The 24,700-nt window shown below is 42.8% G+C and overlaps 1 protein-coding gene across 1 annotated transcript in view; it reads right to left on the bottom strand.

The window, feature by feature from the left end:
* The window catches only part of LOC126291810 (UDP-glucosyltransferase 2-like), a 146,239-nt gene that overhangs the window by 30,324 nt on the left and 91,215 nt on the right, over positions 1-24,700 (bottom strand). Inside the window, exon 3 of the mRNA XM_049985506.1 lies at positions 11,733-11,955. Coding sequence (XP_049841463.1) covers positions 11,733-11,955 — 223 coding nt within the window. The remainder of the gene's footprint in view (positions 1-11,732; positions 11,956-24,700) is intronic.

Below are 24,700 nucleotides of genomic sequence, written 5' to 3'. Positions count from 1 at the left end.
AAGCAACAAGAAGAGCCTCTCGACAGAACGCCGTTGAGAGTTCAATCAGCATACAGTTGAAAATAGTTATTACCAAACGTTTTACAGCCATGTGACTTGGTTGATTACATAGATTTAGCTTTTTAATATTTTAAGCCCCTTTTATGTATGTAAATGCTGGATCGGAGCAGTGGTCAGCGCGACAGAATGTCAATCCAAAGGGTGCAGGTTCGATTCCCGGCTGGGTCGGAGGTTTTCTACGTTCAGGAAGTGGGTGTTGTGTTGTCCTAATCATCCCCATCGACGCGCAAGTCGCCGAAGTGGCGTCAAATCGAAAGACTTGCACCAGGCGAACAGTCTATTCGACGGGAGACCCTCGTCACATGGCATCATCATCATCATCATCAGTAACACCTGCTACTTGTTGCTTCCACGATTATCTTGTTGTAGTCCTTTATTAATATTTAAAAGGTAAAATAATTCTGGGCATTTAATTGTCTTACACGCAGCAGGTTTAGCGGGTAGCTTACGGCCATCAGCTGTAGTATTCTGGGCTTGTTTCTTGGTTGATTACATTTTCTCTCTCTCTCTCTCTCTCTCTCTCTCTCTCTCTCTCTCTCTCAGGGTGAGTCACCTAACATTACCGCTGGATGTATTTCGTAAACCACATCACACATCAAATACTGACGAATCGATTCCACAGACCGAACGTGAGGAGAGGGGCTAGTGTAATTGGTTAATACAAACCATGAAAAAATGCACAGAGGTATGTTCTTTTAACACAAACCTACGTTTTAAAAAATGAAACCCCCGTTAGTTTTGTTAGCACATCTGAACATATAAAAAAATACGTAATCAGTGCCATTTGTTGCATTGTAAAATGTTAATTACATCCGGAGGTATTGTAACCTAAAGTTGACGCTTGAGTACCACTCCTCCGCTGTTCGATCGTGTGTATCGGAGAGCACCAAATTACGTAGGGATCGAAAGGGAACGGTGATGGACCTTAGGTACAGAAGAGACTGGAACAGCACATTACGTCCACATGCTAACATCTTTTTATTAGTCTTTTTCACTGACGCACATGTACATTACCATGAGAGGTGAGATACACGTACACACGTGGTTTCCGTTTTCAATTACGGAGTGGAATAGAGTGTGACCCGACATGTCAGGCTAATAGATGTTCAATGTGGTGGCCATCATTTGCTGCACACAATTGCAATCTCTGGCGTAGTGAATGTCGTACACGCCGCAGTACATCTAGTGTAATGTTGCAGCAGGCTGCCACAATACGTTGTTTCATATCCTCTGGGGTTGTAGGCACATCACGGTACACATTCTCCTTTAACGTACCCCACAGAAAGAAGTCCAGAGGTGTAAGATCAGGAGAACGGGCTGGCCAATTTATGCGTCCTCCACGTCCTATGAAACGCCCGTCGAACATCCTGTCAAGGGTCAGCCTAGTGTTAATTGCTGAATGTGCAGGTGCACCATCATGCTGATACCACATACGTCAACGCGTTTCCAGTGGAACATTTTCGAGCAACGTTGGCAGATCATTCTGTAGAAACGCGATGTATGTTGCAGCTGGTTGAGCCCCTGCAATGAAGTGAGGACCAATGAGGTGGTCGCCAACAATTCCGCACCATACATTTACAGTCCACCGTCGCTGTCGCTCTACCTGTCTGAGCCAGCGAGGATTGTCCACGGACCAGTAATGCATGTTCCGTAGATTTACTGCCCCGTGGTTTGTGAAACCCGCTTCATCGGTAAACAGGTAGAACTGCAACGCATTCTCTGTTAATGTCCATTGACAAAATTGCACTCGATGATTAAAGTCATAACCATGTAATTTCTCATGTAGCGACACATGAAACGGGTGAAAGCGGTGACGATGCAGTATGCGCATGACACTACTTTGACTCAGTCCACCGGCTCTCCCGTGTACTCCTGTGTGGGTTCATGGCAACAGCAGCTATCACACCAACTGCACCCGCTTCTCCTGTGACGGGCCTATTACGGACCCGTTTGCGTGTCACTACCATACCTGTTGCATACAGTTGGTGGTAATGTTTTGCACGTTGGATGTTCTCTGTCCGGGTACCGTTCTGCATACACGCTGCAGGCTTCAGCTGCATTTCGTCGACACTCGCCATAGATGAGTTCGAATACACCATGGTCACAGTTCCTACAACACTACACTATCACAGACGTCTGGTAACACGGCGTACTACAGTTGGTCTGCGTGCGGAGACGAATGCAGAATAACAATAGCAGCAAGCGCTACATGCGGACACGGCGACAGCTAGACCCAACCACAACAGTGCACTACAGCCACACTCGTAAACACGGTCGTCATCGTAAACATGTCTCTGCAGATGCTGCTCGCCGACCGTGGCCCGTGTTTGTTACAAAACTGAACGACGGAGGTTTCAAGCGTCAACTTTAGGTTACAATATCTCCGGATGTAATTAACATTTTACAATGCAACAAACGGCACTGATTACGTATTTGTTTATATGTTCAGATGTGCTAGCGAAACTAACGTGGTTCCATTTAAAAAAACGTAGGTTTGTGTTAAAAAACATACTTCCGTGCATTTCTGTATGGTTTGTATTAAACAATTACACTAGCCCCTCTCCTCACGTTCGGGCTGTGGAATCGATTCGTCAGTATTTGATGTGGTTTACGAAATATATCCAGCGGTAACGTTAGGTGACTCACCCTGTATATGGTGGTCCATTGATAGTGACCAGGCCAAATATCTCACGAAATAAGCATCAAAGGAAAAAAACTACAAAGAACCAAACTCGTCTAGCTTCAAGAGGCAAACCAGATTGTGCTATGGTTGGCTCGATAGGTGGCGCTGCCATAGGTCAAACGTATATCAACTGCGATTCTTTAAAAAGGAACCCCCCCCCCATTTTTTATTACATATTCGTGTAGTACGTAAAGAAATATGAATGTTTTAGTTGGATCACTGATTTCGCTTTGTAATGGATGGCGCTGTAATATTCACAAACGTATAAGTACGTGGTATCAGGTAACATTCCGCCAGTGCGGACGGTATTTGCTTCGTGATACATTACCCGTGTTAAAATGGACCGTTTACCAATTGCGGAAAAGGTCGATATCGTGTTGATGTATGGCTATTGTGGTCAAAATGCCCAATGCGCGTGTGCTATGTATGCTGCTCGATATCCTGGACGACATCACCCAAGTGTCCGGACCGTTCGCCGTATAGTTACGTTATTTAAGGAACAGGAAGTGTTCAGCCACGTGTGAAACGTCATCCACGACCTGCAACAAATGATGATGCCCAAGTAGGTGTTTTAGCTGCTGTCGCGGCTAATCCGCAAATCAGTAGCAGACAAATTGGTGAGAATCTGGATTCTCAAAAACGTCGGTGTTAAGAATGCTACATCAACATCGATTGCACCCGTATCATATTTCTATGCACCAGGAATTTCATGGCGACAACTTTTTACGTCGGGTACAGTTCTGCAACTGGGCACAAGAGAAATTACGGGACGATGACAGATTTTTTGCACGTGTTCTATTTAGCGACGAAGCGTCATTCACCAACAGCGGTAACGTAAACCGGCATAATATGCACTACTGGGCAACGGAATATCCACGATGGCTGCGACAAGTGGAACATCAGCGACCTTGGCGGGTTAATGTATGGTGTGGCATTATGGGGGAAGGATAATTGGCCCCTATTTTATCGATGGCAATCTAAATGGTGCAATGTATGCTGATTTCCTACGTAATGTTCTACCAATGTTACTGCAAGATGTTTCACTGCGTGACAGAATGGCGGTGTACTTCCAACATGATGGATTTGCGGCACATAGCTCGCATGCGGTTGAAGCGAACATTACGGAAGGCGAACTACTCGCTTTTGAGAGGAATGTCGTTACACGTACTGCCAAATTCATTGAGGTTGACGGACATCAAATTGATCATTTATTGGAAGGTAGGAGACGAGATACTGGCAGAAGTAAAGCTGTGAGTACCGAGTGTGAGTCGTGGTTCGGTAGCTCAGATGGTAGAGCACTTGCCAGTGAAAGGCAAAGGTCCCGAGTTCGAGTCTCGGTCGGGCACACAGTTTTAATCGGCCAGGAAGTTTCATATCAGCGCACACTCCGCTGCAGAGTGAAAATCTCATTCTGAATACTTTAGGTATGTCATAGAATAAGTATAATTGCCAAAGTGAGATACATAAATTGAAGTGGTAAAATTCGTGGAATACCGATATGATCATACACAGATGGAGGTAGTATAGCCTACACAAGGTATAAAATCCCCCCCATGATCCATGGACCTTGCCATTGGTGCGGAGGCTTACGTGCCTCAACGATACAGATAGTTGTACCGTAGGTGCAACCACAACGGAGGGGTATCTGTTGAGAGGCCTGACAAACATGTGGTTCCTGAAGAGGGGCAGCAGTCTTTTCAGTAGTTGCAGGGTCAGCAGTGTGGATGACTGACTGATCTGGCCTTGTAACATTAACCAAAACGGCCTTGCTGCGCTGGTACTGCCTGAAAGCAAGGGGAAACTGCAGCAGTACTTTTTCCCGAGGGCATACTGATTTACTGTATGATGGCGTCCTCTTGGGTAAAATATTCCAGAGGTACAATAGTCCCCCATTCGGATCTGTGGGCGGGAACTACTCAGAAGGATGTTATCAGGAGAAAGACAACTGGCGTTCTACACGTCGGAGCGTGGAATGTCAGATCCCTTAATCTGGCAGGTAGGTTAGAAAATTTAAAAAGGGAATTGGATAGGTTAAAGTTAGATATAGTGGGAATTAGTGAAGTTCGGTGGCAGGAGGAACAAGACTTCTGGTCAGAGGATACAGGATTATAAATACAAAATCAAAGGTAATGCAGGAGTAAGTTTAATAATGAATAAAAAAATAGGAATGCTGGTAAGCTAGTATTAACAGCATATTGAACGCGTTATTGTGGCCAAGATAGATACAAAACCCATGACTACCACATTCCTACAAGTTCATATGCCAACTAGCTCTGCAGATGATGAAGAAATTGATGAAATGTATGATGAGACAAAAGAAATTCTTCAGTTAATGAAGGGAGCCGACAATTTAATAGTCATGGGTGACTGGAATTCGATAGTGGGAAAAGGAAGAGAAGGAAACGTAGTAGGTGAATATGGAATGGGAGTGAGGAATTAAAGAGGAAGCCGCCTGGTAGAATTTTGCATAGAGCATAACTTAATCATAGCTGACACTTGGTTCAAGAATCATAAAAGAAGGTTGAACACATGGAAGCAGCCTGGAGATACTGACAGGTTTAAAATAGATTATATAATCGCCAGACAGAGATTTAGGAACCAGGTTTTTAATTGTAAGACGCTTCCAGGGTCAGATGTGTACCCTGACCGCAACTGTAAATTAAAACTAAAGAAACTGCAAAAAGGTGGGAACTTGAGAAGATGGAACCTGGATAAGCTGACAGAACCAGAGGTTGTAGATAGTTTCAGTGAGAGCATTAGGGAACGATTGACAAGAATGGGGGAAAGAAATACCGTAGAAGAAGAATGGGTAGCTTTGAGAGATGAAATAGTGAAGGCAGCAGAGGATCAAGTAGATAAAAAGACGAGGGCTAATAGAAATACTTGGGTAACAGAGGAGATACTGAATTTAATTGATTAAAGGAGAAAATAAAAAATTCAGTAAATTAAGCATGCAAAAAGGAATACAAACGTCTCAAGAATGAGATCGACAGGAGGTGCAAAATAGCTAAGCGGGGATGGATAGAAAACAAATGTAGGGATCAGAGGCGTATATCACTAGGGGTAAAATAGTTACTGCCTACAGGGACATTAAAGAGACCTTTGGAGAAAAGGGAACCACTTGTACGAATATCAACAGCTCAGATGGAAACCCAGTTCTAAGCAAAGAAGGGATGGAGTATATAGAGGGTCTATACAAGGGCAATGTTCTTGAGGAGAATATTATGGAAATGGAAGAGGAGGTAGAAGAAGATGACTGGGAGAAATGATACTGCGTGAAGAGTTTGACAGAGCACTGAAAGACCTGAGTCGAAACAAGGCCCCGAAAGTAGACAACATTCCATTAGAACTACTGACGGTCTTGGAAGAGCCAGTAGTGACAAAACTCTACCATCTAGCGAGCAAGATGTATGAGACAGGCGAAATGCCCTCAGACTTCTAAAAGAATAAAATAATTCCAATCCCGAAGAAATCAGGGGTTGACAGATGTGAAAATTACCGAACTATCAGTTTAATAGGCCAAGGCTGCAAAATACTAACACGAATTCTTTAGAGACGAATGGAAAAAAAAACTGGTAGAAGCCGACCTCGGGGAAGAGCAGTTTGGATTCCGTAGAAATGTTGGAAGACGCAAGGCAATACTGACCCTGCGACTTATCTTAGAAGCTAGATTAAAGAAAGGCAAACCTATGTTTCTAGCATTTGTCGACTTAGAGAAAGCTTTTGACAATGTTGACTAAAATACTCTCTTTCAAATTCTGAAGGTGACAGGGGTAAACTACAGGGAGCGACAGGCTATTTACAATTTGTACAGAAACCAGATGGCAGTTATAAGAGTCGAGGGGCATGAAAGGGAAGCAGTGGTTGGGAAGGGAGTGAGGCAGGGTTGTAGCCTCTCCCTGATGCTATTCAATCTGTATTTTGAGCAAGCAGTAAAGGAAACAAAAGAAAAATTCGGAGTAGGTATTAAAATTCATGGAGTAGAAATTAAAACTTTGAGGTTCACCGATGACATGGTAATTCTGTTAGAGACAGCAAAGGACCAGGAAGAACAGCTGAACGGAATGGAGAGTGTCTTGAGATTAGGATATAAGATGAACATCAATAAAAGCAAAACTAGGATAATGGAATGTAGTCGAATTAAGTCAGGTGATGCTGAGGGAATTAGAATAGGAAATGAGACACTTAAAGTAGTAAAGGAGTTTTGGTATTTGGGGAGCAAAATAACTGATTATGGTCGAAGTAGAGAGGATATAAAATGTAGACTGGCAATGGCAAGGAAAGCGTTTCTGAAGAAGAGAAATTTTTTAACATCGAGTATAGGTTTAAGTGTCAGGAAGTCGTTTCTGAAAGTATTTGTATGGAGTGTAGCCATGTACGGAAGTGAAACGTGAACGATAAATAGTTTTGAGAAGAAGAGAATAGAAGCTTTCGAAATGTGGTGCTACAGAAGAATGCTGAAGGTTAAATGGGTAGATCACATAACTAATGAGGAGGTATTGAATACAATTGGAAAGAAGAGAAATTTGTGGCACGACTAGAAGAAGGGATCGGTTGGTAGGACATGTTCTGAGGCATCAAGGATCACCAGTTTAGTATTGGAGGGCAGCGTGGAGGGTAATAATCGTAGAGGGAGACCAAGAGATGAATGCACTAATCACATTAAGAAGGATGTACAGGGTGTTTCAAAAATGACCGGTATATTTGAAACGGCAATAAAAACTAAACGACCAGCGATAGAAATACACCGTTTGTTGCAATATGCTTGGGACAACAGTACATTTTCAGGCGGACAAACTTTCGAAATTACAGTATTTACAATTTTCAACAACAGATGGCGTTGCAAGTGATGTGAAAGATATAGAAGACAACGCAGTCTGTGGGTGCGCCATTCTGTACGTCGTCTTTCTGCTGTAAGCGTGTGCTGTTCACAACATGCAAGTGTGCTGTGGACAACATGTTTTATTTCTTAGAACAAAGGATTTTTCTGGTGTTGGAATTCCACTGACTAGAACAGTGTTGTTGCAACAAGACGAACTTTTAAACGGAGGTTTAATGTAACCAAAGGACCGAATAGCGATACAATAGAGGATCTGTTTGAAAAATTTCAACGGACTGGGAACGTGATGGATGAACGTGCTGGAAAGGTAGGGAGACCGCGTACGGCAACCACAGAGGGCAACGCGCAGCTAGTGCAGCAGGTGACCCAACAGCGGGCTCGGGTTTCTGTTCGCCGTGTTGCAGCTGCAGTCCAAATGACGCCAACGTCCACGTATCATCTCATGCGCCAGAGATTACACCTCTATCCATACAAAATTCAAATGCGGCAACCCCTCAGCGCCGCTACCATTGCTACACGAGAGACATTCTCTAACGATATAGTGCACAGGATTGATGACGGCGATATGCATGTGGGCAGCATTTGGTTTACTGATGAAGCTTATTTTTACCTGGACGGCTTTGTCAATAAACAGAACTGGTGCATATGGGGAACCGAAAAGCCCCATGTTGCAGTCCCATCGTCCCTGCATCCTCAAAAAGTACTGGTCTCGGCCGCCATTTCTTCCAAAGGAATCATTGGCCCATTTTTCACAAATCCGAAACGATTACTGCATCACGCTATCTGGACATTCTTCGTGAATTTGTGGCGGTACAAACTGCCTTAGACGACACTGCAAACACCTCGTGGTTTATGCAAGATGGTGCCCGGCCACATCGCACGGCCGACGTCTTTAATTTCCTGAATGAATATTTCGATGATCGTGTGATTGCTTTGGGCTATCCGAAACATAAAGGAGGTGGCGTGGATTGGCCTCCCTATTCGCCAGACATGAACCCCTGTGACTTCTTTCTTGAAAGACCAGGTGTACCGCCAGAAACCAGAAACAATTGAACAGCTGAAGTAGTACATCTAATCTGCATGTGAAGCCATTCCGCCAGACACGTTGTCAAATGTTTCGGGTAATTTCATTCAGAGACTACGCCATATTATTGCTACGCATGGTGGATATGTGGAAAATATCGTACTATAGAGTTTCCCAGACCGCAGCGCCATCTGTTGTTGACAATTGTAACTACTGTATTTTCGAAAGTTTGTCTGCCTGAAAATCTACTGTTGTCCCAAGCATATTGCAACAAATGGTGTATTTCTATCGCTGCTCGTTTAGTTTGTATTGCCGTTTCAAATATACCGGTCATTTTTGAAACACCTTGTAGGTTGCAGTAGGTACTGCGAGATGAAGAAGCTTGCACACGATAGAGTAGCATGGAGAACTCCATCAAACCAGTCTCTGGAGTGAAGACCAAAACAACAGTGTAATTCACTCTACATCACCTGATTTAGTTGGACTAAAATCCAATACTGTTGCCTTCCTATTGCTGATATTCATCTCCTGATCTCTTTTCAAGACATTATCCACTTCATTCACGTGCTCATCCAAGTCCTTTGGTGTTCTTGACAGAATTATAATGACATCAGCGAAACTTAAGTTTTTATTTCTGCTCTCTGAACTTTAATTTTCTTCCCAAATTTCTGCTTGGTTTCGTTCACAGGTTGCTCAGTGTGAAAACTGAATAACATATGTTTTAGTATTCCTTCTATAAATCGTGTCTCACTCTTTTCTCAAGCATTGTTTCCCTCTCATGTCGTTCGACTCTTTAGAGATGCAGTGTAGTTTCTGTACAAGTTGTAGATAATGTTTCCTTCCCTGCATTCATAGCTGCTGCACCAATTTCGAAGAGCAGTATCTAGCCACCATTGGCCAAATCTTTCTGTACACGTATAAAAGCTATAAATGTAGGTTTCTCCTTCTTTAACCTATCTTCTGAGATTTGTCGTAGGGGCAATATGGCCTCGCGTGTTTCTACATTTCCGTGGAACCCAAAGTGATTTTCACAAGGGTGGCTTCAACCAGTTTTTTCATTCATTTGTAAATATGATGCAACCATAACTTATTACACTGCTACTTGGATAATGTTGACACCTATTACCATCTGCTTTTCTTTATTTTGAATACTTCTTGTAGTCTGACGGTATTTCTTCTACCTCTGACGTCTTGCACATCATGTGGAATATTTTACGCCTTAAATTTTCCGTCAAATGCTTCTCACAGCGCTATATCTCCCATTCATCTAATTCGGCGTCTCTACTTGTACCATTGTTTTCAAGTACGCCATTCTGTACGTTCCTTCTACCTTTCAGCTTTCCTTTTTGCTCAGGACGGGCTTGCCATGTGAGCTCTTAATACAGGTATTAGCACAAGTTCCTCTCTTTTCTCCAGAGATGTCTAATTTTGCTATAAGTTGCATTTATAGTCCCCTTTGTCATGCAACTTCTACGTTTTTGTACTTCTTGTCCAACAATTCCTGCTTTGCTATGTTGCACTTTCTGTCAGTGTTCTATTTTTAGACGTCTGTATTCCCTACTGCCTGCATCGTTTGCTGCACTTTTTATTTTCTCCTTTTGTCAGTTCAATATCTTATGTGTTATGCTAGGACTTCTGCTAGGCTTTGTATTTTGCCTTCACTAATCCATCTCTCAAAGGTACCTTTAGTCTTCTAGAGAGTCGTTTCACCTGTACTCCCTGTGAAAGTCTTATTAACCTTTGTTTTCATTTGTCTAGATCCCATCTACTTAGTTTCCTCCTCAGTTTTATGGTGCGTTCAAACCTAATAAATTAGGTGTTATATGTATTCGCAGTTGCGAATACGAACAACAGCGACCCTTACAAAGGAATGACGACAATGAAAACTTGTACTGGATAGGGACTCGAACGTCCTTATGGCATGTCCGAATGAAAATTGGATTGTTCTTCTTGACAGCACAGGTACTGCGATATACCAGAAGATAACAGGCTATGCCCGTCAATTAAAAAGGCCTTCCCCGCACGGAAATTACATAATGTATGTACGAGTACAAGTTGTGACGTGAGAATGAGGACATATGGACGTTTGAGTCTGGCTGTGTGCAGTGTACGGATAGCCAAAGAGGTTAGGGCGAACGCTCGTGTAAAGCGGGAAACCCGGGTTCGAGTCCCGGCCCGACACAAATTTACATCTCGTCATTCTTAAACAGCTGATGATTGTTCTTAATCGCTACTGGGAATACATTTCATAGCGATTATAGTCTGCGCAGCCCCTGTTCCTTCCGACATGCATGCATGTACGAAGGAAAACCGCATCATTTTACTTAATTATACAGGTATTCCAATACGGTAGTAAATTATGGTCAGACTCCACAACCGCTCCTGGAAATATTTTGCAGTTTTAAATCTTGTTTTGGAACATGTGTCTTAAAATCGGTGTGAAACTTCTGGTGCCTTCAGATCCTTTCTTTCTTTTGCTACCGCCTTTATCCCGCATTGTACGCAGGCTCGGCAGGGTTAAGTACGGAATTGGCATGGTGCATGTTAGGGGGTGGCCGGATGCCCTTCATGCCGCCACCCTTACCTCCGGGACGGAGTTAGTGTACCCGAGCTGTCTGTGTCTAGTATAATGTGTGAATGTGTGTTAAACGTCTACGAGTCGTGTAACTGAGGCGGGTCGTGGAGACCAGACCGGTATTCACCTAGCAGGATGTGGAAAACCGCCTAAAAACCACATCCAGGCTGGCCGGCACACCGGCCGTCGTCGTTTATCCGCCGGGCGAATTCGATCCGGGGCTGGCAAGTCTACCTGAGTCCGGAAAGCAGTGCGTTAGCGCTGTCGGCTATCCTGGTGCCTTCAGATCTCCCCCATATATAAAATTTTCTGTCTTGATCCTTAAACGAAGCACCAGCAGTGATACCAGATGGTGACCTTTCAATAGTTACAAAGTGGGCTTTGCACTATACTGGTACTGTGCCAATTCTTCCAGCGTGGGTGGAGCGTGGGCGTTTGGTACCAGCGTTGTCAACTGCTTGGTAAGTAAACTCGCAGTAGAGATACTGGCTGACTTGCCTTAATGGAAAGACGTAGGTACAGAAAATAATGCACGATGTCGTGCACGTACCCAGGATGTCGTTCTGGGGCGCCCACTTGATGATCTTGACATTGGGCGGCTGTCCAGGCAGAGAGTCGGACTCCCACTTCCAGAGCACCTTGTGGGGCAGCGTGGCAAAGGCCTCCAGGAAGGCGCGCCTGCTGGTTTCGTCCAGGTTGTCGCTCCGGATGTTGGTGCCCAGGCTCATGAAGATGGCTCCATCTGTTGCCGAGTCCAGGAACTCCTTCAGGTCCTGCAGTGAAAAAAGTAAACGTTTGGTAATGATCGCGATGATGTTAGTATTTAGAGTTTCGGCGATGATGTCTTTAAGGAGCCGGCCGGAGTAGCCGAGCGGTTCTAGACGCTACAGTCTGGAACCGCGTGACCGCTACGGTCGCAGGTTCGAATCCTGCCTCGGGCATGGATGTGTGTGATGTCCTTAGGTTGGTTAGGTTTAAGTAGTTCTAAGTCCTAGGGGACTGATGACCTCAGATGGTAAGTCCCATAGTGCTCAGAGCCATTTTAACCATTTTTGTCTTTAAGGGGACCTGGATGTCGTAGGGCTCCAAAAAATGGATTTTTTTAAAAAAATGCTGTGATTCCTTCTGATTATCAAAAAATATACATTACGTATAGTACCTCATCATTTTCGTGTTTAAATGCATTTTTAAAGAAGATGTGGTGCGTGAGTTGTAGGGAAGCAGCCTACTTACGCCATATAGAATTCATATGCTTTCCATTGTGTGCCAGCCTAGTCCGCTATATTTAGCTATGACGTCACGAATGTTGGGCAGTACCTTAAAAGTAAAGTAAATAATCTGAAAAGTTAATAGCGTGTCAGGAATGATGCTAAAATGATAATGTGTTAAGTTTCAGTTTACTAACTTTAACAGTTTTCGAAATTTGGACATTTTACGTAAAAAAACTTTGGCGCAACAGGAAGGAGCTAGAAACTTAAAAATGTATATTCGTATTCCTTTTTCATTGTTATTTAATGGAAACAACATGCTGGGTCTCAATTCATGGTTTTCTGTTTTTGTCTCCTAAGACAGATTAAGTAAGTGATTAGATAAAGCTAGGATGTTTAGATTTAGATAGAATGGAGATACGCTACAGTAACAAAGATGTGAGAAGTTTCCAAAAGGTAGCTATAAAATTATAACTGTAGCGTCTCTCGAAAGGTCAAGTTCAGAGCTCATCTATTGCGTGCAGTTCAACTAAACTAATTCTCTCCCCAAAAGTATTTAACGTAGCCACATAAGAATTTTATTACAGATGCTTACCTGTGTGCTGATAGCACAGTTAAATTCAGAGCTTCATTGGCCTTCAGCGAATGAAGCAAGTAATTATTGAATAATTGGAAGTGGCGCTCTACTAGCCGAGCAGCTAGTTAGGAAGGCAAATGTTGTCGGCTGCGCCTTCGGCGGTCCGCACCGCGGCTAAGTAAATAAGATGGCTGCGATCTAGAGTCAGGCCCCAGTTCTCGCGCACTCCGTGTCGGAAGACGCGTCGCGTTTGTGCAGTTGCAAGGAACAGCCTTGGATGCCGTGTTATGTAACTCGGCATGCATGTAACAATGAATTCTCATTGGGGTTAAGTGTTAATTGGGGAACGACTCCAGTGATTTATTCTCAGTTTGCGTATTTTCAAGTGTCGCCGCAGGACAGACCTACCGTTACTAGCGTGGCGTTTGATCACTTAACATCAAATTTTGACGAGCATTAACTTTGAACATTTACATCGATGACGGTTATTGAATAGTTTCGTTATCTAGGGATAATAGGAGCTGCGCAATAGATTCTGAACTAGAGATGGGGAACTGAAACACGTAACTGTTTCGAAAGAAATGAAATAGTACAATGTAATGCTTCGATACGCTATTTTGAAACAGTGAAACAGTTTGTGTTTTGTAATCTAATAAATCCACACATTTTATCATCTTGAATGTCTACTGTATAAGTATGTCCATATAAACACAAATGAGGTGCGAGAGCGCTAATCATATCGCAGAAAGTATGAAACTATCACTTAGGCGTATTGGCAGTTTCGTATTTCCTGCAGCAAATGCACTGCTTTCGTGTCGTCTGACTTTCATACTTTTCAATGGGCTGAGGACAGCCATAGCTGAAGATAGAAGAACCACCACGAACGGAACTGGAGGTGGGAGCAAACTGTAGAAACTACTGATATGCTACTGGGATTCCCAAATTCCGTTAGTATGAGTAATATACCCATCCTGCTAATTTCGATGCAGACAAAGTGAATCATTGTGGATAATAGGCACATTGACTATAGACTCACAAATAACGCCAAATAGTTCGAATAAATAACAAAATGTAACAGAACAAATTTTTGTCTTTCAAGGTGTTTCGAACCGTTACTATAAATTCACCATGCTCCCCAGTCCTACACTGTAAGAGAGATGTCAAACAGATTGCTTGCAATTATACCTACATCAAATTTATGTATATGTCTAATAACTGTCACTTATGCCTTTTTTTATTCAAAATGTTTAGTCTTACTTGCGTTTCTTAATATGATTACTGTACATGAACAGAGAATCGTATGTTACAAAAAAAGTGTAATTTAACTGAATGATTTTCACATATTTACTATTCTGAATGTGAATAACATGCGTTGTTTTATTGTTTGGTTAGTGTTTATAAAGCAGATGTTACGCCATTTCGGGATAGGACAGTCAGCTAGTAACGAAGCTTTATTTTCGGATACCTTAAGCTTCATGCTATTGCTTGTCAAAAAGATTTCGACACTCTTGAAAGGGTTTCATGAAGTGGTACGTTGTGTTTCAGCACCTGTGCCGAGCCCGAATCTCGTCCGACACAGAGCGGAATGAAACATCACTGTTTGATACAATTAGTCCGTTCCAGTCACAGGTGGACCGAAACAGCATTATTTTGAAACAACGATACAGTTTCTGTGTCTAGCTCGAGATCAAATCTAAAAAAAAAAAAAAATGGCTCTGAGCACTATGGGACTCAACATCTGAGGTCATCAGTCCCCTAGAAATTAGAACTACTTAAACCTAACTAACCTAAGGACATCACACACATCCATGCCCGAGGCAGGATTCGAACCTGCGACCGTAGCGGTCACGTGGTTCCAGACTGAAGCGCCTAGAACCGCACGGCCACACCGGCCGGCGAGATCGAATCTGGTCCGGTTATCCGAGACAGGGGCGGAATGAAACACCACTGTTTCGAAACAGTGAACCACAGCCGTTCCGAAACACTGAAACAGTTCCACGTATCGATACACTGTATCGAAACATAGAAAGAGTGGCCAAGTCTACTCTGAAAATCTCTGAGAGTTGAATAGCTGATAGTAGCACTGCTTGGTTAAACATTTATTTGTCTGGCATTTTAGCGCTTTATCGTTTTCAGAATGTAGTGTAAATTGTTATAGTAAACTGCATTTTCTATTAATCCCACACATCATCCTATACCCTCAGCATAGCGAACTTCAATGATCAATAACTCTATTTCTCCATCACAGTGGGCACAGTCAACTTCAATTACAGGCATCACGTTTTTGCTTATCACTTTCTTGTTGTCCACAGCTCGTGGTCTTGCGGTAGCGTTCTCGATTCCCGGCGGGGTCAGGCATTTTCTCTGCCTCGTGATGACTGGCTGTTGTGTGTTCTTCGTCATCATTTCATCATCATTGCCTCGCAAGTCGCCGAAGTGCGCCAAATAAAAAGGACTTGCAATATGGTGGCGGAAATTCTCCGCATGGGGCCTCCCGGCCAACAATGCCATACGATCATTTCATTTCACTTTCTTGTTACCAACATAGTAGTTAAAGAGCTTGTGTTGAGAACGGCAACAATACAATAGAAGAAATTATCCAACCGCCTCTCCACAGAATGCCTAGCTGTCACACTACTGTCAAAGAAAAAACCTTGCTATAATGTCCCGTTATGTTATTTCGGCATCCCTATTTCCATAATAACTCATTTGTGGAATATCCTTGAAGAACATACCGAGTCTATAATGAGCAGCGATTTATTGTCAATGCGAGTAGATTACTTGAGTTTGCTCATGTTTTCTGCGTGTGTTCGTGTTGTAAACTTGTTGTGAACGCGTTTTCAAGCACTTTGCATCGTAAAATACCAACTTGCTCGTTGTTGGAAAAAGTAAAAATGAAGAAATTGTTTCGCCGCAACAAAGCGAAGTTAGGCCCAAAAGTTCGTCATGCAGTGCTTAAAAACATAGGTTAAAACACCTTACCTAAAATGAACGAGAAGGTGTTGCAAATAGTGAAAATAACGGGTACATTTTAATTACGAAGTGCAAGGTTCCAGAACTGTTTTCTTTCTGTTGCTAAATGTAAAAACTGCACCGATGAAAAATAACTTGTTTAGTGAGGACATAAGAGAGAAGGCCTACCTGGCAAATTTGTATTGGAATGTGAAGTGTGTTAAAGAACGAAATGTATAGCGACATCTCTTTAACATGCACAAAATGTAGTGACATGAATATTCGCCTTCCTTATGCCCTGATACGTTTTGGGAAGGAAAGAAAGGCAGCCCAGATGTTGTGTGCTATACTGGATTTTCAACCAGCAGTTGAAACAAGTTTGAGAGCTTTTATAAACGTTGGCATAATGCCCTAACAGAAGTCAGTGAACATCTATGTGGAAGAAACCGAAAGAAGCTACAGATATTTGTCAATCTACTGATATTGCTGCTGCATTGAGCGGTTCCTGGCAGAAGAGAGACTATACGTTACTGAATGGAGTTGTCTCTGTTACCTCTGTAGATACAGGAAAGGTGATGCACTGTGAATGTCTGACAAAACTTTGCCAAGGCTGTGCCAGTAACGTAAATGAACACAAATGTGAAAAAACTTTGATGGTTTCAGTGATGGTATGGAAAGCAAAGGGGCAGTCTCTATTTTTAGTAGGTCAGCTGCTAGATGTGCCAGTAACGTAAATGAACACAAATGTGACAAAACTTTGAAGGTTTCAGTGATGGTATGGAAAACAAAGGGGCAGTCTCTATTTTTAGTAGGTCAGCTGCTAGATGTGGTAATGCGATATACTCACTACCTTGGTGATGCTGATTGTAGAAGCTTCAATGGTGTTGTAGCTGCTAAACCATATGGTGAACCTGAAGTTAAAAAAGTGGAATGTATAGCACACCAGAAGAGAATGGGGGTAAGACTTAGGAAATTCTGCAAGGACATGACAGGGAAAATAACTCTCTGCTGGCAAAGCAATTGTTGGACAAAACAGACTCAACAAATCATCAACAGAAAACCTCACAGAATATTATGGTCTGGGCATCAATAGAAACAGCGAATATGTCAGTGGGGTAAGAAAGTAATTTGAGGAATCCTGTTTCATAGAACATCCATTGATAGTGACCAGGCCAAATATCTCACGAAATGAGCGTCAAACGAAAAAAAACTACAAAGAACGAAGGTGGTCTAGCTTGAAGGGGGAAACACGATGGTGCTATGGTTGGTCCGCTAGATGGCGTTGCCATAGGTCAAACGCATATCAACTGCGTTTTTTTTAAAATAGGAACCCCAATTTTTTATGGCATTTTCGTGCAGTACGTAAAGAAATATGAATGTTTTAGTTGGACCACATTTTCCCTTTCTGATAGATGGCGCTGTAATAGTTACAAACATATGGCTCACAATTTTAGACCAACAGTCGATAACAGGTAGATTTTTAAATTAAAATACAGAACGTAGGTACGTTTGAACATTTTATTTCGGTTGTTCCAATGTGAACTTATCGTTTCTGAGAAAGCATGCTGTTACAGCGTGCTTACCGGTAAATACCACATTAATGCAATAAATGCTCAAAATGATGTCCGTCAACTTCAATGCATTTGGCAATACGTGTAACGACATTCTTCTCAAATGCGAGTAGTTCGCCTTCCGTAATGTTCGAACATGCATTTACAATGCGCTGACGCATGTTGTCAGGCGTTGTCGGTGGATCACGATAACAAATATGCTTCAACTTTCCCCACAGAAAGAAATCCGGGGACGTCAGATCCGGTGAACGTGTAGGCCATGGTATGGTGCTTCGATGACCAATACACCTGTCATGAAATATGCGTTTCAATACCGCTTCAACCGCACTCGAGCTATGTGCCGGACATCCATCATGTTGGAAGTACATCGCCATTCTGTCATGCAGTGAAACATCTTGTAGTAACTTCGGTAGGACATTACGTAGGAAATCAGCATATATTGCACCATTTATATTGCCATCGATAAAATGGAGGCCAATTATCCTTCCCCCCATAATGCCGCACCATACATTAACCCGCCAAGGTCGCTGATGTCCACTTGTCGCAGCCATCGTGGATATTCAAATAGTTCAAATGGCTCTGAGCACTATGGGACTTAACATCTCAGGTCATCAGTCCCCTAGAACTTAGAACTAGTTAAACCTAATTAACCTAAGGACATCACACACATCCATGCCCGAGGCAGGATTCGAACCTGCGACCGTAGCAGTCGCGCGTGGATATTCCGTTGCCCAGTAGTGCATATTATGCCGGTTTACGTTACCGCTGTTGGTGAATGACGCTTCGTCGCTAAATAGAACGCGTGCAAAAAATCTGTCATCGTCCCTTAATTTCTCTTGTGCCCAGTGGCAGAACTGTACACGACGTTCAAAGTCGTCGCCATGAAATTCCTGGTGAATAGAAATATGGTACGGGTGCAATCGATTTTGATGTAGCATTCTCATCACCGACGTTTTTGAGATTTCCGATTATCGCGCAATTTGTCTGCTACTGACGTGCGAATTAGCCACGAGAGCTGCTAAAACATCTACTTGGGCATCATCATTTGTTGCAGGTCGTGGTTGACGTTTCACATGTGGATGAACACTTCCTGTTTCCTTAAATAACGTAAATATCCGGCGACGGACCGGACACTTGGGTGATGTCGTCCAGGATACCGAGCAGCATAGATAGCAGACTCCCATTGGACATTTTGATTACAATGGCCATATATCAACACGATATCGACTTTGTCCGCAATTGATAAACGGTCCATTTTAACACGGGTAATGTATCACGAAGCAAATACCGTCCGCACTGGCGGAATGTTGCGTCATACCTCGTACTTATACGTTTGTGACTATTACAGCGCCATCTGTCACAAACCGAAAAAAGTTGTCCAACTAAAACATTCATGTTTCTTTACGTACTACACGAATATGTAATAAAAATGGGAGTTCATATTTTAAAAAAAACGCAGTTGATATCCGTTTGACCTATGGTAGCGCCATCTAGCGGACCAACCATAGCGTCATCTGGTTTCCCCCTTCAAGCTAGACAAGTTTTGTTCTTTGTAGTTTCTTCGTTTGACGCCTACTTCGTGAGACACTTGGCCCGGTCACGATCAATGGACCACCAACACACACACACACACACACACACACACACACACACACACACATATATATATATATACACACACACACACATATATATATATATATATATATATATATATATATATATACTGTTTTGACGACAGTGCACTGCTTGTCACCTGGAGATGCATGTATATTTCCTTTGTAAGGCGATTCTTTTATAAAGGGTGAAGAGGGTTGAAGTTTTTCATACGAAGTGCAATGTTAAGTTGTTTCACTAGAATGTCAGAAATAGCAGTGCTAAATTGGGCGAATATCTCTCACAGCAACAGATGCGAAAAGGCCACATGTCAATAAATGAGACAAAGAATATGATCAAGGAATTGGAAGAAACAGGTGAATTAGGTTCTGCTGGAGGGAGAGAGAGAGACGGCCCATTTCTGTAGCAGTTTTTGACGAAGTTGCTGTAACTATGCCTGACCGTACAGCACATGCCTGAAATTCTATAACCTGTGTTTAAGCTGTTATATGGGAACTATATCTCCCCTGGCCCAGTTCAAAAGATTTTGTGGCGTATCTTAGGCTAATATCCCTAAAAGATCAGAAAGTGCATCAAAAGAAACCCCAAGGCAGACTATTGGGCAGGACCTTGCCTTTGTTTCTTGGTACACATCGAAATAGATGACCTCGCAGGATAATAACCCTTGGACAAACAAGGTACATATTACTCTACACAGTTCCCTGAGTGCACAGTACTGTCACATATGAGGATCTACACCGCCACAAGTTTTGCAGGAACGCCACAAGTTTTGCAAAAAAATGGTTCAAATGGCTCTGAGCACTATGGGACTTAACATCTGTGGTCATCAGTCCCCTATAACTTAGAACTACTTAAACCTAACTAACCTAAGGACATCACAAACATCCATGCCCAAGGCAGGATCCGAACCTGCGACCGTAGCAGTCACGCGGTTCCGGACTGAGCACCTTAACCGCGAGACCACCGCGGCCGGCCCAAGTTTTGCAGGAACATGCACTGCAATCTGTTTATGTGACAGTGTGGCATGGTTTCACGATGACCTTCATTCTCAGTTTGTTTTTCTTGAAGGAGACGTCACCTCATGGGCCTATTGGGTTTATAGTGACATCAGCACTTTATAAGGATCTATTTGTGCAATACTCTTGTGATTCCAGCTTGGCAAGAACGCAGCTTAGTCCACACCACTATTTTCATGTAAGATGGAATGACATCGCAAATCACTTGCCAGGTGAGAAACCTCAGGTAATGATCGCATCTCCAGGCAGTTTCAAGATGTGTGGCCTTCCTGATCCCGCCGATCTAAATCAACGCCACTTCAGGTTGTGGGGATGTTCGACAACAACAAGCTATAATTCAAGAGAACTTTGCTGTTTTGTTCACTATGGCAAGTTCCAATATTACCAATGCGAAGCCATGTCACACATGCGTCTTGTAATAGTACCTCCTATAAGATTTTACTGTCTCTCTCTCTCTCTCTCTTCCATTACATCGAAGCCACTTACCATCTGCGTGTTTACATTTCACATTTTTGCTCCATAACTCCACTCTACAGACATGTGTGCAAAGTTTTTACTGTCAATTGTTTCTAGCATTCTAGTTTAGTAAGCAATTTGATCATCAGAGCATGTTTCATGCAATCTGCCTGGTTTTTACACACAATCATGACGAGAATAATAAAAAGAGTCATGGTTCCACGAGAACAGATACAGCTTATTTCATCAGTTTTATGAGCAAAATCGGTGTAGTATTGAGAAAACTATCCGCATCCAAACTTTAACCAGTTATACCACTCCTTGTAATAGAACCGCCTATAAGATATTACCCTGTCTCTCTCTTCCAATACACCGAAAAAACAAATAGTCTGCAGGTCGACATCGAGAATATTACGTATATACCTATCACTTCACTGGAGCATGTGCCCAGTGCTCGAAGTTCCTTGCACAGATCTGTGTAAAGTTTTGTCGACTCTACTGGAGGAAGACCATACCCCAGAGACAATCAATCACAAATGAGGGTTCCTGTTTTGGTCCTTAATAATACAACTGTGGTTTCCTTATCTTCTCACAGCCATATGACAGATTGTACGAGTGCACGACTTCGGCAGCCCAATTTATAAATGGATAGTCAAATTTAGTAAATGGCCTTTCACAAAATCGTTGACCCTTAGACGACTTCACAAACTGCTGTATGTAATGCGACTCGCGAGAAAACCTACAAACAAATGGATTCATGTAGTCAATCACAGACGGACACGTCTAAGCGAATCTGTGCAGTTGGCGATAAAAATTCAAATGGCGTCTGCAGCGAACTCTGAGCTCAAACTGTAATATATACAGTCCTCAGCTCTATGCTTACAGGTAATACACTTACTAAAATAATCTCTGTCCAGCACCAGCATCTTGTCGGTTGACTATATTTCCTGCCAAAAGAAAAAAAAAGGTAGTACCTTACTCCTTAGCTTTTTCCTGCCTGCCGGTCGGAGTGGCAGAGCGGTTCTAGGCGCTTCAGTCTGGAACTGCGCGACCGCTACAGTCGCCGGTTAGAATGCTGCCTCGGCCATGGATGTGTGTGGTGTCCTTGGGTTAGTTCGATTTAAGTAGTTCTAGGTTCAAGGGGACTGATGACCTCAGATGTTAAGTCCCATAGTGCTCAGAGCCATTTGAACCATTTTTTTTCCTGCCAGCTTGTAGGTGTAGGGTAGAGTCTGAGTGCATGTGCCACTAGTTTCGAGTCGTATTGTGAAATTTTTTCCGGCAGAATGACACCACTTGTATGTCATCGTCAATTTTTGAGGTGTATTGCGATTTTAGGCAGTCCTTGTGTAGCGTTATGCGTATAATTGTGTTCAAAAATCAAATGTGTGTGAAGTCTTATGGGAGTTAATTGCTAAGGTCATCAGTCCCACTTAACCTATTATTATCCTAAGGACAAACAAACACAACCATGCCCGAGAGAGGACTCGAACCTCCGTCGGGATCAGCCTCACGGTATAATTGTGTAATTGGGGCCGATCTTTATGATTAATTACGTAATAAGGACCGATCTCTACTTCAGTTTCTCAATCAAAATAAATAAGCTACGATAATCTAACCTCCCTCTCCTGTGTCTGGGCAGTTTCCAGGCGTTGTGGGGCGGACTTGGGCCTTCCATCCAGGGGAACCAGGGTTCGAATCCCGGAAAGGGCATCGCCATTTTTAATTTCCCAGCAATTCAGGGGTTTGGGGGTGGGGTGGGACGTCAGCACAGCCCTGGGACAAAGAAATTTACGCCAAAATTCGAAATTCTCACCTACAGAGTAGGAGGGGGGGAGGGGGAGTGGTGGGGAGAGGGCAGGGTGGGGGCTTCCATGTGCAGGTTGAGGAAAACACGTGACATCACCTGGGGGCTGGGGTGGGTGTGGTTAGGGATGGGGTAATTAGTTAATCAATGTAATTAATTACCATATCAATTTGATATTGAAATCGGGTTTTTGTCGCCACCTCCCCACTACTTAGATAATACAATCATTGGTGTGGAAAGAAACTAAGAAGTTGAAAATAAACACAAGTGATAAAAACCTTCTTATAAAACCATGCTGCGATATTTTCGTCTTACTAGTAGATGCAATGTGTTGCAAACGCACCTTCCAAACTTTCCCACGTGCGCAGCCTTTGGCCTATAGCTGTCTCATTCAAATACCTTCTGGGAAAGCCGCAGGAGTGGGGTGGAGCCTGGTCGCTGACCAGACTCGGCTGCACTCGTTGGGTGCAAGCGCGCTCGGGAAGCGCAGGCGTCGGCCATGTCCGTGCTAGAGTGTGTTCATGCATAACCCATTACAGTTATCTATGTAAAATTAGAGAGAAGGCCAGCGTTGGCCGTAATATTGATGTTTTATTGACAGCAAAATCGATTTTCAATCAAATAATGATCATCTTCAGTGCTGTGGTGTACAAATTAAACTCATAGGCACTGGTGTCAAGTTATTATCAATAACCAGAGTTTATGAAACGATCAAAATAATTGAGTTATTGTGTCAATAAACCATTAACATTACGGCCAACGCTGGCCTTCTTTCTAATTTCACGTATATGGTCGCTGTGCACACAGCACTCTATGTGCTGCGTCAATACCAATACCTGCATCGCGCGTCCGTACTCTGCAATTTTACTTGCAATTAGCAGCCGTTTTATCGCATTACAACTTCCCTATACACACCATCATCATCGTCATCATCATCATCATCATCATCATCATCATGGAATTTCACCGAGCTCTCGATCCTATCTACCGGTTCAACTACACTTTTTATTGACTTCCATTCTGAGTTATTTTTACACTTGACGATCAAAATCTAGTCTGATGTTCGGCAGGGTAGTGTTCATAGCAATACACAGGTAAGACGAAGAAGGTGACCTGGTCAGCTCACTCGACTTGTAGGTTGCCTATCTAACGGTATTCAGGGGCAAAAGGTTGACTTCACATAATTGAGGTAGATTACTGGCCGATTTTAAGCATTTTAAATGCTTCCATAATGTAACCATATAGATGCCTAATCTTACGTTAAGGGTTTAACAAGTAATTCGAATGTAACCGTCGATAAAAGTGTTTCCGTTTCAGGGCGGTGCTGTAGTGTATAAGCAATGCAGAGCGACTCCCATGTAGATACATAAGCTGTGGCGTGTAGGCAAGCGATCGGTGTGCATTTCGTGTCTTCCCGACGAGCGTGCTGTAAATGCAGAAACGTGAACCATCTACAACTACATCTACATAGATACTGTGCAAATCACACTTAAGTGCCTGACAGGGGGTTCGTCAACCACCTTCACAATAATTCCCTCTTATTCCAATCTCGAACAGAATGTGGAAAAAACGAACACCTATATTTTTCTGTGTGACCTCTGATTTCCCTCATTTTATTTTGATGATAGTTTCTTCCAATGTAGGTCGGCGTCAACAAAATACTTTCACATTTGCAGGAGGAACTTGGTGCCTGAAATACCGCAAGAAGATTCCGCCGCAACGGAAAACGCCCTTGTTTTAAAGACGACCACTCTAAACCCTGTATCATGTTTGTGACACTCTCTCCCATATTTCGCGATAATACAAAACGTGCTGCCCTTCTTTGAACTTTCTCGATGTACCCCGTCAGTCCTATCTGGTAAGGATCCCACACCCCGCAGAAATATTCTCAAAGACGACGGACAAACATAGTATAGGCAGTTTCTTTAGTAGACCTGTTACATTTTCTAAGTGTCCTGCCAGTAACACGCAGTCTTTGATTGACCTTCCCTACAACATTTTCTAACTGTTGTTTCCAGTTTAGTTGTTCGTAATTGTAATTCCTTGGTATTTATCTGAATTTACGGCCTTTAGATTTGACTGATTTATTGTGTAACCGAAGTTTAACAGATTACTTTTAGCAAATTCATGTGGGTGACCCCACACTTTTCATTATTTAAGGTCAGCTGCTAATTTTCACACCATGTGGATATCTTTTCTGAATCGGTTTCCGATTTGTTTTGATCTTCTTATGACTTTACGACGTGATAAACGGCAACCTAATACGGCTGCTCAGATTGTCTCCTACATCATTTATATAGATAAAAAACAGCAG

The sequence above is a fragment of the Schistocerca gregaria genome, chromosome 9 (genome assembly GCF_023897955.1).
Source record: "Schistocerca gregaria isolate iqSchGreg1 chromosome 9, iqSchGreg1.2, whole genome shotgun sequence".
Taxonomy (NCBI): Eukaryota; Metazoa; Arthropoda; class Insecta; order Orthoptera; family Acrididae; genus Schistocerca; species Schistocerca gregaria.
The sequence above is the reverse complement of the archived record's forward strand: the minus strand, read 5'-3'. Positions and strand labels throughout refer to the sequence as shown.